This window comes from Papaver somniferum, unplaced genomic scaffold (assembly GCF_003573695.1).
Source record: "Papaver somniferum cultivar HN1 unplaced genomic scaffold, ASM357369v1 unplaced-scaffold_125, whole genome shotgun sequence".
Taxonomy (NCBI): domain Eukaryota; kingdom Viridiplantae; phylum Streptophyta; class Magnoliopsida; order Ranunculales; family Papaveraceae; genus Papaver; species Papaver somniferum.
This window is the reverse complement of record NW_020621603.1, coordinates 8,996,790-9,010,898: the sequence shown is the minus strand read 5'-3', so window position 1 is coordinate 9,010,898 and position 14,109 is coordinate 8,996,790. Positions and strand designations below refer to the sequence as shown.

General features: G+C 40.6%; 1 protein-coding gene across 1 annotated transcript; it reads left to right on the top strand.

Annotated features, from left to right (window-relative positions):
- The first annotated feature begins 8,763 nt into the window (after positions 1–8,763).
- On the top strand, positions 8,764–9,075 carry LOC113331288 (clumping factor B-like). The gene has a single exon (XM_026578013.1). It carries the CDS (start codon positions 8,764–8,766, stop codon positions 9,073–9,075), a length of 312 nt encoding a protein of 103 aa, XP_026433798.1.
- The last annotated feature ends 5,034 nt before the right edge of the window (positions 9,076–14,109 follow it).

The window sequence follows — 14,109 nt, the reverse complement described above, 5'->3', positions numbered from 1 at the left end:
ATCCAAACATGCCGGTGAAGTTAGATGGTCGTGATCGATTTAAGACCCTTAGTGGAATTTACTGCGACCTTTAAAGCATCACGTCGGCCGAACTTTGAGCAAGTGTTCGCTCCTCCCTGGCTAGGTCGTGAGAAAGTCGGTCAGGTAAGGAAAGAGTGGGCCCCCCGGTGTGCAGGACAACGCTTGTCCAACCGGTCATGGGATGATCCATGCCGTCCAAACATGCCGGTGAAGTTGGACGGTCGTGACTATTTTGAGACCGATATTGGCGTCTTAGTTCGTGCGAACCTTCTCCAAAACGGTTTCACCAGTTCGTCCATCCTTTTCCAGGCTGGCGTTTGGTGACTATTTTGGAGGCATGACATGCGTACGACCGACCAGAGCATAAATGGGCCCGCTGGTGGTCATTAAGGTGGTAGCCTGCTCCCACTGAGGATCGTCTAGGCTGGTTAAATCATGCGGCCAACTTGCGTGGTCATGATTATTTCTGAAACTGACATGGATAGTCCAGATGCTCGATCGGGCTAGTATAACACACTGAGAGATGTATGCTCAATCGGGATAGTATAACACACCGATATTTGTAGCCTGTACGGGTATTTCGTGCATGCCTCATTATTGACACTTGGAGATTCGTGTTACTCTGCTGAGACTAACACTCAGTCGTCATGCCGCTCCAATAATGAGAGTTCAGCGGGAACAACACAGGAAATACAAGGCTAATCATGCATTAATTAATAATGCTATAAATTCACATGGTATATGGGATTGTTGCTACATGCTCCATCCTGGATGAATTTGTATATTTAATTCACAGAATACTGGGATTGTTGCCGCATGCTCCATTCTAGGTGAATTAGTAAAGTGAAGAAGTATTCATCACTTATCAGTGGACTTATCCTTTGCAGGATGTCAGCGTATAAATTTGGTATTACAATTTTATCCCTGAACTAAAATCCACCATCAACAATAGCGAAACTAGATATTGCGGAATCACAAACGATGAGACGAAGATGTTTGTGATTTCTTTTTATCTTTCCCTATCGGAGATATAATCTCAAGCCAATCTTACAATTGAACTCGTACGATAGAAAATGTGGCAAGATCAGATCGCTCAACTACAAGAAAAGTAGTTTCGTATGGCTTCACAATCCCAATTAAGTTAAAGGAGAATCGACTCTAGCAAACCAACTAGTATCACACAGGAGGTGTGGGGATTAGTTTTTACAGTTGCTAGACGTCTCCCTTATATAGTTTTCAAATCAGGGTTTGCAACCCAAGTTACCTTGGTAACAAAGCATTCAATATTCACCGTTAGATGAAAAGCCGGATTTATCCAAGATAATATCTTTCAACCGTTAGATCAAAAATTAGCTTGTCACACAAAAATGGAATGTATTCATTTAGGTTTGAGTAACCGTACCTAAACGTGTACACTTAGTTGGTTCACAAATAGTTAACCAATGGTTATCCATATGAGCACTTTCATATTAACCGTATTCATCTTTCTCATAACTAGTTCAAATGACTCATAAGAATTAGTTCAAGAGTTGTTCAATTGCTTAGATCTTTATACATAGACACAATTGAAACAAAATCGGTTTGATTCACTTGAATCAATTCATGAACAATATAGCCACGGTTTGCAAAGATTGCATTCCTTATTGATTTATTGTTTAAGTTCATGAAACTAACGATTTGAGAAATATAACCAGCTTAGGTACGCGTACGGGTACGCGTACGGGTACGTGTACCATAGCAATCGGACTTGAGTTTGAAAACTCAGCAGAAATTTTTGGTTTGAAAACTTCCGCGGGTACGCGTACGGGTACGCATACCTAGGTGGCTGGCTTTTAAGTTTGCAAAACTTCACAAACTACAACAGAAATTTTCGGTATGAAAACTTCCGCCAGTACGCGTACGGGTACGCGTACCTAACCTGTCTCCTTCACCACTACCGCATGCACACATATGCACGCACTTGGTTTCCGGCACATGGATTTATACACTAATGTGCGAACACACTATATATGCTTATATCCATAGTTGGTTACTATTTGTGGGTGAAAACCGCTTCTGCTGATTTCGGTAATTTCGAGTGAGTGCGGATGAGAAACAAATCTAAACCCAAAACAATGTACTGCACGGGAGTACTTTTGATTCGAGAGATCAATCTATACAATCCTGGCCTAAACCAAGAAATGGTCATTCCAGGTTTGCTTCGGTCACAAAGTGAAGGAGAAGGGTTGGTCTTAGGGAGGGAAGCGAAGAAAGTGTTGAGGCCAGAATAGTTGATTCTGGAAGTGTGGGTGTTTTGCGACTTGTATCCGAAAGTTCAACTGGAAAGCTGAATGGAAGGCTACCAGGTGATTTCTAGATGTGTATTGTTCTCCTGACCAAAACTTGTTGTTTGGTGGAAATAGGTGAAACTTATTTATACAAGTCGTAATAAAACGTACTCTGGCCTCGTAAGAAGTGAAAGCGGTTGAGTGGTGGAAAAGTGGTAATGTGTAACGCCTGGAATTGATGTTTCCATAATGAAGATGTGTTTCACCACTTATTTCTTCCATTACTAACCGCCTCACTCTTATGACACTTTCTTGTAAAGGGCATATTGCACGTCGCACGCTGTAAATCGCCATCCCAATACCCTGATGAGCATCCCCCAGTTTGTGACATGTTTTGATGTCTAGAGTGTTTTAATTGGAAAACATGTAGCATGTTGCTATGTGCGGCAAGTTAAGATAGAGAGGCTTGCCGGTTCAGTGACGACCTTCAACGGTCGAGATTTTGCATCTCAGGAGGAAGGGTAGCCGTTGATCGCGTCCGGCTGACACGCGGTCCTACATGCTTTTCCCAGTTTTATGTTATTTTATGTATTTTTCTCTGATTTAAGGGAAATTCCATGAAACTGGAGAGTTTGGCGAAATTAGGGAACTTCTATGAGATGAGAGACATAAATTAAAATAAAAAATAGGGAATGGGAGTGTGCGACCGGCAATGGGCGCGGGCCCAAAGGCACTCTTCCCAATTTTATGTAATTTTAACGATTTTAGATAATGTTTCATAAAATCAAAGGGATTTGTTGAAAACCAAGATATTTTGTTGAAATCAGGGAGTTTTCATGATATCAGGAAACCAAACACCAAATAATAATAAAATAATGGGCGTGTGGGACCGACTAGGGCATGCCCAGCCGGCTAGAGCCCGGTCCCACAAGTTTTCCTAATTTTCCATGATTTTAGAGAAAATACATGAAATTAGTTAATTTTAAGGAAAATTCATAAAATCAAGGAATTTTCATAATTTGAGAAGGAATAAAATAATGGGACGTGAGGTGTGGGACCGGCCACGGCCAAGGCCTGACCGGCCTGCCGGCGGTCCCACGACACCTTTCCCTAACTTTATTATTTTTTGATAAAATCATGTGATTTAGATAAAAATACATGAAATTAGGTAATTTTCATGATTTTAGGGAAAATTCATAAAATCAAGGAATTTTCATAATTTGTGAGAAATAATAAAATAATGGAGATGTGAGGTGTGGGACCGGTCACGGCCAAGGCATGGCCGGATGGTGCTCGGTCCCGCGACACCTTTCCCTAATTTTATTATTTTTTGATAAAATCATGTGATTTAGATAAAAATACATGAAATTAGGTAATTTTCATGATTTTAGGGAAAATTCATAAAATCAAGGAATTTTCATAATTTGAGAGAAATAATAAAATAATGGAGACGTGAGGTGTGGGACCGGCCACGGCCAAGGCATGGCCGGCTGGTTCTCGGTCCCGCGACACCTTTCCCTAATTCTATTATTTTTGATAAAATCATGTGATTTAGATAACTTCTTTGAAATAAAGGAAATTTGCTCGAACGATAGAATTTTCGTGAGATTAGCGAAAAATAATAAAATGTGATAAAATATGAAATTGGGCGCGGGACTGGTCACGACATGACCGGCCGGATGATGAGCCCAGACCCCTGGCACCTTTCCTAATATATTATTATTATTTTTCTTCCTATTTTACATAGGTTCCTCGTTCATATATATTTTTTGAAATGCTCGTTCATGCATTCAAAATGCTGGTCTATGCATTATTTGTTAACTACACTTGCACCATTTTGTCAGGGCTTATTCGATGCTCAGATGCCCGTTTCATTGAATATTTATCACTAACCCGTGGAATTCTGCTGGGAAGAACCATGAATTGAAGTGACGAAATATAACGAAGAATCGTAGAATATTGCTGGATATTCAGACGATGGTTCGTAGAATATTGCCGGATATTCAGACGATTAACTGATGTCTCGTAGAATATTACTAGATATTCAGACGATTTAAGACAATTAATTGATGGCTCTATACTAGAAGGGCTTCCTGTCTAGGAGGATTAATTATCTGAGGGTTGAGAAATATGAACTTGCTAGAATGTCATATTCCTCTTGCATACTCGGGGAAAACCTGGTTACATCCCGAAGACGTTGTCGCTCTATACTAGCAGGCATGCTGTCTAGGAACCGCCCAATCTTTCGATTCTATACAATATGAGATGTGTCGTGGTCTCAGCTGAGAGACTACACATCTACATCTTCTCTGAGAAACTTTCTCCATCAGAGGTGGAATGAGATTTCATGCATAGAGACATGAGTCTCGATACTCATCCAATTGCCGGATCCGGAATAATTACTGAAATTGCTCAGTATTCATGAGATGTGTCGTGGCCTCAGCCGGGAGACTACACATCTACACCTTCCCAGAGAGACTTTCTCGATCAGAGTTTTTATGGCATGAGATTTCATGCTTTAATGAGAGACGTGGGTCTCAATACTCATCCGATTGCCGGATCCGGAGTATACTTTTACAATTTTACCCTTTGTCGAAAATCCACATTCTACAATTATTATGTTGATTACCTAAGACGAGCAAACTGTGTTGCTGAATTTTTGAATATTGATAGTTGAATCAATATTCTTGAATCTGAGCAAATATTGCTAATTCGAGCAAATATTGCCGGTTTGAGCGTATATTGCTCGTTTGATGAATTGTCGGTAGTAGGACCAAATAAAATATCAATTTAAGTACTGACTGCTGGGTCGAGTATAATAAATAAAAGTGTTGATCACGAGATCAACATAAAATTATTAGTATTTTAATCCGCTCAGAATCATGTTTCTGCAGAGTTCTGGATTCAAAATCCTAATTTTAATGAAATGATGATTTATTGAAAATCAACCGCAGAACGAATCAGAGACCGGCTACATAGGATGATGACTCCACCATGTAACGCCAAGATACTCGAATGAGCAAAATACCAAAGTCTCTTGAGGACCAGTTGGTGAAAGAATGATTAAATGATGGTTTAATCATTTATTAAAATAATGCTCGTGTGAGCGACATACAACAAAACCTAGCCATGAAAAGATGAGGGACCGACCAAGAGGTCATGAGACCGGCTCTTGGTGGCCGTGGGACCAATTTATGGTCGTTTTAGCAAACCCTTAATTGTTTGAAAAGAGTTTGAACCTAATATGAGCAACTGAGCAAATTAGGTTAAAATAGTTAAAACATGTGGGACCGGCCACTTGCAAGCCTCAGGGTCACCCTTGGTCGGTCAAGGGGATGCGCCCGTTTCACCATGGTGTCCGTGTCTCAGTCCTGAGAGTTTCGATATTTTTCGATGCACATTTGAGCAACATTTTGAGAAAATATGAAGAATTCAGGGTTTTGCTGAAACTAGGAAAATACATGAGATGATGAAAAATAATTAATAAAATAGGGAATTGCAAGGTGTGGGACCGCCCACGTCTAGGGCATGGCCGACCGGCTGACAGTCACAGTCCCACACACTTTTCCCAGTTTTATGTATTTTCTCTGAATTGAGGGAAATTCCATGAAACTGGAGATTTTTATGAAATTAGGGAACTTCCATGAGATGAGAGAAATAAAATAATAATAAAATAGGGAATGATGGAGTGTGGGACCGGCAATGGACAAGGCATGGTCGGCCGGCCAACCGGCACGATCCCAGGGCACTCTTCCCAATTTTATGTAATTTTCATGATTTTAGGGAATTTTCATAAAATCAAAGAGTTTTGTTGAAACCAAGGTATTTGGTTGAAATCAGGGAGTTTTCATGGAATGAGGAAAACAAAACAAATAATAATAATAAAATAATAGACATGTGGGACCATCTAGGGAATGACCGGCCGGCTAGGGCCCAGTCCCACAAGTTTTCTTAATTTTATAATATTTTTCATGGTTTTAGGGAAAATTCATGAAATCATGGAATTTTCATGGTTTTAGGGAAAATTCATGAAATCAGGGAATTTTCATGGTTTGAGAGAAATGATAAAATAATGGGGACGTGAGGTGCGAGACCGGCCACGACTAGGGCATGGCCGACCGGTTGGTGCTCGGTCCCGTGACACCTTTCCCTAATTTTATTATTTTCTTGACATAAAGAAATATCATGAGATTAGAGAATTCCTCGAATCGAAGGAGATTTGCTCGAATGAGAGAATTTTCATGAGATCAGGAAAAATAATAAAATATGATAAAAATATAAAATTGGGCGTGGGACTGGTCACGGCATGATCGGCCGGCTGGTGAGCCCAGTCCCTGACGCCTTTGCTAATATTTTATTATTATTATTTTTCCTTCCTATTTTCCATAGGTTCATCGTTCATTCGTATTTTTGAAATGCTCGTTTACGCATTCAAATGTTGGTATGTGCATTTGCTAAGTACACTTGCACCATTTTAGTCAGGGATTATTCGATGCTCAGATGCCTGTTTCGTTGAATATTTATCACTAACCCGTGGAATTCTGCTGGGAAGAACCACGAATTGAAGCGACGAAATATAACGAAGAATCGTAGAATATTGCTGGATATTCAGGCGATTAGAGATAATTAACTGATGGCTTTATACTAGAAGGGCTTCCTATCTAGGAACATGAATTATCTGAGAGTTGAGCAATATGAACTTGCTGGAGTATCATATTCTCCTATATAGTCAGGGAAAACCTGGTTGCATCCTGAAGACGTTGTCGCTCTATACTAGCAGGCATGCTGTCTAGGAGCCGCCCAATCTTTCGATTCTATATAGAAATAATTACTGAAATTGCTCAGTATTCATGAGATGTGCCGTGGTCTCAGCTGGAAGACTACACATCTACAGATACTCTGAGATACAGCCTTCTCAGTCAGAGGTTTTATGGAATGAGCTTTCATGCTTTATTGAGAGACATGAGTCTCAATACTCATCCAATTGCCGGATCCGGAGCATAAATAGTCAGGGTTTTATAATTTTACCCTTGTATAAAATCCACCATCTACATTAAGTCCCATTCTTAGTGAGGAACAATCATGTTCCTCAGTCAGCATTGAATGGTGATTTTCCAGGTACAAACGAAAATAAGTAATTGAACTTAGTCATAAGACATTACCGGATTTCGACTGAATGAGCAAACCATGGTTTGAGAAAAAACCCCAGTGGTATAATAAAGCGTCATCCAGCAAGCATAAATTGGTGTAGAACCGCTGATTTGATGGTGGAACCTTGGTCGGTTTAGGATTCACGGGCCGGGCCCGAAAAGGAAATCCTTATGGAATTAGGTTTTGGAAATAAAATTTGGTATAGAAGGAATTAATTCCTTTTTTTATTCCTTCCCGCATGTCCACCATCTCCCTCTCTTTTTCATCTTCTCACCCAAGCAGGAGCAGGAGAAAAATCGCTGGAGCGCCGACCACCAGCCGACCGGAGCCACCACCGTATGGCCAACTTCCGGCCGGCGCCAACAGTTACGTGATTTTTTTTTTAAGCTTGTTGTTTTTTCATGGGTTGTTCATCATAAAATAATATGGGTATACACATGTTTTGGATGTGAGTTTTATAAAAAAAACCCTTGTTTTAGGAACGTATGTTCGTTCGATCGTTAGTTTAAGAAACTAGCAACAATCCTTAACTTGAGAGAGATTCTTCTTTGGAAAAAAAACCTGCAATTTTGTTTATGAGCTTTCATGGAAACCAAAACTTTATCTTTAAAAGATGTGAGCTTTCACAAAACCAAAATAAACCTTCGTTTTAAAGAAAAACGCCCGTACGAAGGAAAATAGATTTCTTTTTTATATGTAGCCGTGATATATTATGCAAAATATGATGACATATTTTATTCACATGAGTTTGTTCTCATTAAAAAAATTTGAAAATTTACGTGAGTAATTCTCACTAATTATTGCTTTGTAAAATGAAAACGTGGGTTTTGAGTAACCTTCGAAATTAGACAACTTATTTATGATGAAATATTTTCTTGGTGTAAATCTCATAGTTCAGTTGTGGATGTTTATACTATGAAAATTGTGTCTATGATTTTATGAAAAATCGGTTTCGAAAATAAATAAAGCTTCGTTCGTTATTGCAGGTTTCAAGGAACGAACTAAATTCTGAGTGTCAACTCTTGCGGCACAATCACTATTGTTAGTAGAATTGTGAAGAGGTAAGAGTTAATAATTACCATTTTTGTAGACGGATTTATTAGCATGTTGCTAATCTTGTGTTCCTGGTTCTAGAAAATGGCAATTTCTAACAGCAGCAATTCCTCCATCCCTTCTGATGAGGATTCCAAAGCTTTGCAGCCAATTCGAAGGCAAAGAGAACTCATGATGAAGGGGAAAAGCCTAACCTACCCCCGAACAACCGGAGAGTCACTTATGCCGAGCTTATGAAGCGAAAAATCGAGACTGATGAAGCAGAGGATGTATGCGTAGAAAAGATCGAATCCGGCGCAAAATACTGGCGGCAGAGGAGAGACGCCGATTCTTCGATGGAGTACCTTCTGACTCTGATGCTGATGCTTCCGAAGAGGAAACCACGTGGGTGTTACCAGAGTTCAAGGTCAAGCCTATGAAAAGAGTTGATGTTGAACTTGAAGCAGAAGAAAACTCGGATTCGGACGATCCTTATACCCATCCAGACTTCATCAATGGTCTTGATAGTGATTCCGACGAAGAGGAGGATTCCGAGAAGGACAATGATGATGAATCTGACAGCTCAGATGAATCTGACGAATAGCTTTACTCTTGATTTTCCTTTTAAACATTTGAATGTTTTCTTAGCCTTCGTAGTAGACACCTTATTTGAACAACTTCTATTAAGTATTAAGATCTTCCTTTTGTGAGAAATTCTTTTATTAAGATTATTTCCTCTTGATCGAATCAGATAAAAAGGGCCAATCTTCATACGCCGAACCCATTGTGATCTTCCTTTATTTGCTTTATGCTTTTCATCTGTGAAAACATCCAAACATGTCACAGAAGATATGTAATACACAAGGCCGTGTGACTTCTCTAACCATGCCTAACTTTGGTATGTCCCCAGTGTACTATTTTACTCCGTACCTCCAGTATTGACCTTGCTCGAGACTTAGGGTTTCAGTAAAACTCGCAACTGAATTGACTATTTATAGAAGATAAATATCAGTCGTGCTTTGTATATATATATATCTACAAGATTTAGGGTTTAACACTTACGCAAATATTTCTTCCACTCCTGAGTTAGTTTCATTGCAGAAGAAATTTCGATTTCCATACCTTTCATTATTATTCCTAGTGGTAGTACTTCTTCTCGAAACGAACTTCAGTCGAAGCACGAAATAGTAGCGTCCATCTCGGTAAGTTGTATATCTTCTTCGTCTCTGTTTGATCAAGGTTATTGATCATAGGAAAATGATTTTTTGCAAGATAATTAGAAGGATCCCTCTTCTCACAATTCAAGGCCCAAGCGGACTGTTAGAGCCCCTGTCCGGTATAGATCGGCTCACACTGAGGTTGGATCATTCGTAAACAATCTTATAATTATTATAATTCTTGAAGCTTTACCATGCTCAATTTTGATAAAATTAAACACTTCTTCATTTCGTCGCAGGCGGATGTTCATGTCGTTATTGATGCTAGAAGGAGAAGGAGTGGAAAGTCTGTGACCGTGGTTGAGGTTAAAGATAACAGCAACCGGGTCTGTGAAGATTCTGCAGAATCCATGGAGGCTGGAGACAAGGTTCACGCTCGTGAATATCCAACAACTGGACTCTTGTTTGAAGCTCCTTTGATCAATACTTCCTCGGACAATGAGGCGGTCGGTGGATTCGTCATTCCCAAGTGTCACACGCCTCTTTACACCAAAATCTGGAAAAGATATGTGCATATTGCTACGACCGAAGTGTGGAAAGGTTTTCCACCAACCCTCCTGACTACAGTTGCAGGGCTGTTACCGATCATTGAGGAGATGAACCAGATGCGTCTGCGAGATGTCAAGAATCAGGAACTTCACAGGTGGGATGAGAAGATTTCGAACTGTGAGACATTGCGGTTCAATTTAAGCTGGCTTCGTCGTCGACTCGATATAATCAAGATTCATAAGGCGGCGGAGGCTGCTGATGCGATCTCTGTTACCACTACTTTATTGGAAGAGGAGAAGATGCTGGATTTGGAGTCGGAAAGAGTTGAGAAGGCAGTCGAGGATTTGAAGACAAAGGCCAGGACTTTCCAGAAGAAACTCGACAAGGTTTCTTATAGAGATTATCCACTGTTGGACGGATTTCTCTAAGTGATCATTCGGGAGAGTTGAAAGGTAGGTTTCTGATAAGGTAGGATAATATGATGGCATAGAGGAATTTTGTTCAATTGATGAGTGTTTAATGGACAAACGAGCATCTTGCATGCCTTTTGAATGAAATAAATTACATTTGAGATGTATTTGAATAAAGATTAATTATCTGCTGCTGATCAAGCATAATAGGCTTTGAGCCATTTGTCGTTGGTAATATTTCCTTCCTTTCCTCCACTGACTGCTAAGATTTTGTAGTATCCACTAGGCACTGCTTTGTTGAATGTGTTTTGTTGTCTTTAATACCAAATCTCCTACTTGGAAAGTTCGAGGTTTTACCATTTTTTTGTAAGCTCTGGATTTTCTCTGTTTGTAAGCCTCCACATACTTTTCTACTTTATCTCTCCTTGATTCGAGCATGTCCAGTTCAGAAACTCTTGACTTGGACACTTCAGCTTCATCCCATCTTATTCCACTGGCCTCTGCAATCCTTGCTGAGGAAATTTTTATCTCAGCTGGGAGTATAACATCAGCCCCATAGACGAGTGAATACGGTGATGTTCCAATCGAGCTCCTTGGTGCAGTTCTGTAAGCCCATAAAGCCATGGGTAATTGCTCATGCCACGATCGTGGATTGTCATGAATTGTTCGGCTGATAATACGGATCAAAGTTTTGTTGGTACTCCCTGCTTGACCATTTCCTTGGGGATAGTATGGTGTGGAGAAAATCTGTTTGATCCCGTACTCCTTGAGCAATTTTTCGACATCCTTGTTGGCGAAAGGAGTCCCATTATCTGTAATGATATGTTTAGGGACTGTGAATCTACATATAATGTGTTCCTTGATGAAGGCTGCAATATTTACCCCTGTAGTACCTCTGAGCGGGATTGCTTCGACCCACTTGGTGAAATACTCAGTAGCTGTGATGATGTATTCATGCTTCTTTGAGGATGCTGGATTGATATTTTTGATGATATCAAGTCCCCATCTATAGAAAGGCCATGGACTATTCACAGAGTGCAATAGAAGACAAGGAGTATTAATAAGGTTACCGTGGACTTGACATTGATGACACTTCTGAACGTACGCGGCTGCGTCGTCTTCCATAGTCGGCCAGTAATACTTCTCGTGGATTTGGAGAAACAATTTATTTTCCCCCTGATGTTCTCCTTCATGAGTTTCTTTCAGGACAATCAGAATTTCATTTCCGGCTAGGCATCTCAACAAGTCTCCTCCAAAGCTTTTGCGGTACAGGATCCCGTCAAGAAAGACAAATCTTTTAGCTTTCTGAGTGAGTTTGATTGCATCTTTCTTTGCTGGTGGTGATTTATTGTCTCGAAGGTATTCAATGTAAGGATGCCTCCAGTCTCCGGTGTGATGAAGTGTCAGGGCCTCTAAATGATGAGGAGACTTTTGACAATTAGGACAAGATCCTTGCAAAGTTCTTGACTGCGCTTCCATGGAGGGCCAGTAATACCCGAGTCTCTGAAGTATTCTATAAAGTGTTATCACCAGCGTCTGGCCACATACTTCTTGATGCACACTTTCGAGCCTTTCCTTTGCTTCTTCATCGCCAAGGCACCGTGATAGAGAGGCATCAGGGTTGTGATGGTACAAGGCCCCGTGGAGAAGGAAGAAGTTTTTAAGCTCTTTAAGGCTGACTGTTCCTTCTGCAACGGAGCTGCTCAATTCATGAATAATAGGTGCTCTCCAGTCGTTTGCTTTAGTATCTTCAGTTTGACTAAGCCATCTGGATGATACAGCTCGTTTTTGAACTATGATATCTTTTTCTGACCTTCGGATTGCAATTTGGAGGCGAGGGTTGTCAAGCAATCAGCATGTCTATTGTTGGTCCGGCCAGTATGAGTGATAGTCGCATCGGAGAAATGAGTTAAGAGTCGCTACGCCTCATCCCTGAATGGAGCAAGCGTTATCTCCTTGAGAGAGTATGTCCCATTCATTTGATTGACCAACAGTTTTGAATCTCCTCTGATCTCCAGGTGCATCGCTCCTGCCTGTTTAACTAAGGATAATCCTAGCAAGAAGGCTTCATATGCTGCTGAGTTATTTGTACAGTGGAAATCCATCTTAAATGAATGTGAGAATACTTCACCAGATGTAGAGACCAAGACTATGCCCGCTCCTCCAGTATCGTTGCTATGAGTAGCAGATCTATCAAAGTACAACATCCATGTTTCTTCCTTGACCACTGAAATTTTTAGGAATTCACCTGGTACATCGTCCTGTAGTTTCGTGGAATCTTCCCCTGGAAAAGTAGCCAGTAGACCTTCTGCCGCTTGACCTTTGATTGCTTTGGGAGAAACACATACTATGTCGAACTCTGACATCTAAAGCATCCATTTTGCAGATCTTCCTATCAAAGCAGGTTTTGAGAGTAAAAACTTGATGGGATCAGCTTTGGAGACAAGCATGGCCCTGTTAGATAGCAAATAATTTCTGAATCTCTGCATTGCATGGGCTAATGCCAGGCCCGTTATTTCAGATTTCAGGTATTTGAGGTGAGCATCTTTCATGGTTCGGCTGTAATAGTAGATTGGATGTTCAATGCCTTTTTCATCTTCTTGAGCTAGCAGTTCCCCAATAGCAACATCACTTGAAACCGTGTACAATATCAATGGTATTCCTTGCACTGGAGATCTCATGACTGCGGAAGATAAAAGTATCTGTTGTATCTTCTGGAATGCCTCCTGTTGAACAACCGTCCAGGCGAAATTTGCTCCCTTCTTCAGTAGAGGAGTGAAGGAAGCAATAAGCTGAGCCAATCCCGGTACGAAGCGTCTGATGTAATTTACCTTTCCCATGAAACTCTGTAGTTACTTCACAGTGCGTGGAGGAGGCATGGTAGTAATGGGTTTTGCTTTGTCAAGATCGACTTTGATCCCTTCAGCAGTGACCAGGAATTCTAGAAACTTCCCAGAAGAAACTCCAAAAGCGCATTTCAGGGGATTCATCTTCAACTTGTATTCCCAGCATCTTTCGAAAACTTTCCTCAGAACTTCTAGATGCGATGCTCGAGCTTTCGATTTCACCACAACGTCGTCGACATAGTCTTCTACTTGCTTATGCATCATATCATGAAATATTGTTTTCATGGCTCGTTGGTAGGTAGCACCTGCATTCTTCAGTCCAAAGGGCATCACAGTGTAGTGAAAGTTCCCAATGAGAGTGTGGAACGCGGTTTTGGCAGCATCATGTTCAAACATCTTGATCTGGTTGTATCCACTGTAACCATCCATGAATGAGAACATACCGTGGACGCTGGTTGCATCGACGAGCATATCAATGTTGGGTAAAGGAAAATCATCCTTTGGCAACACTTATTCAGGTTCCGGAAATCTACACAACATCTGATTTGACCATTTTCTTCTTAACTGGGACAACGTTGGCCAACCATGTTGGATGTTGGATAGGCTTGATAAATCCTGCTACTAGCAATTTCTGAATTCCGACTTTGATTTGTTCCTCGACTTCATGTCTGAACTG

What these genes read in the sequence shown, in the direction of transcription:
- LOC113331288 (XM_026578013.1), top strand. Translation starts at nt 8,764, where the DNA reads ATGCGTAGAAAAGATCGAATCCGGCGCAAAATACTGGCGGCAGAGGAG.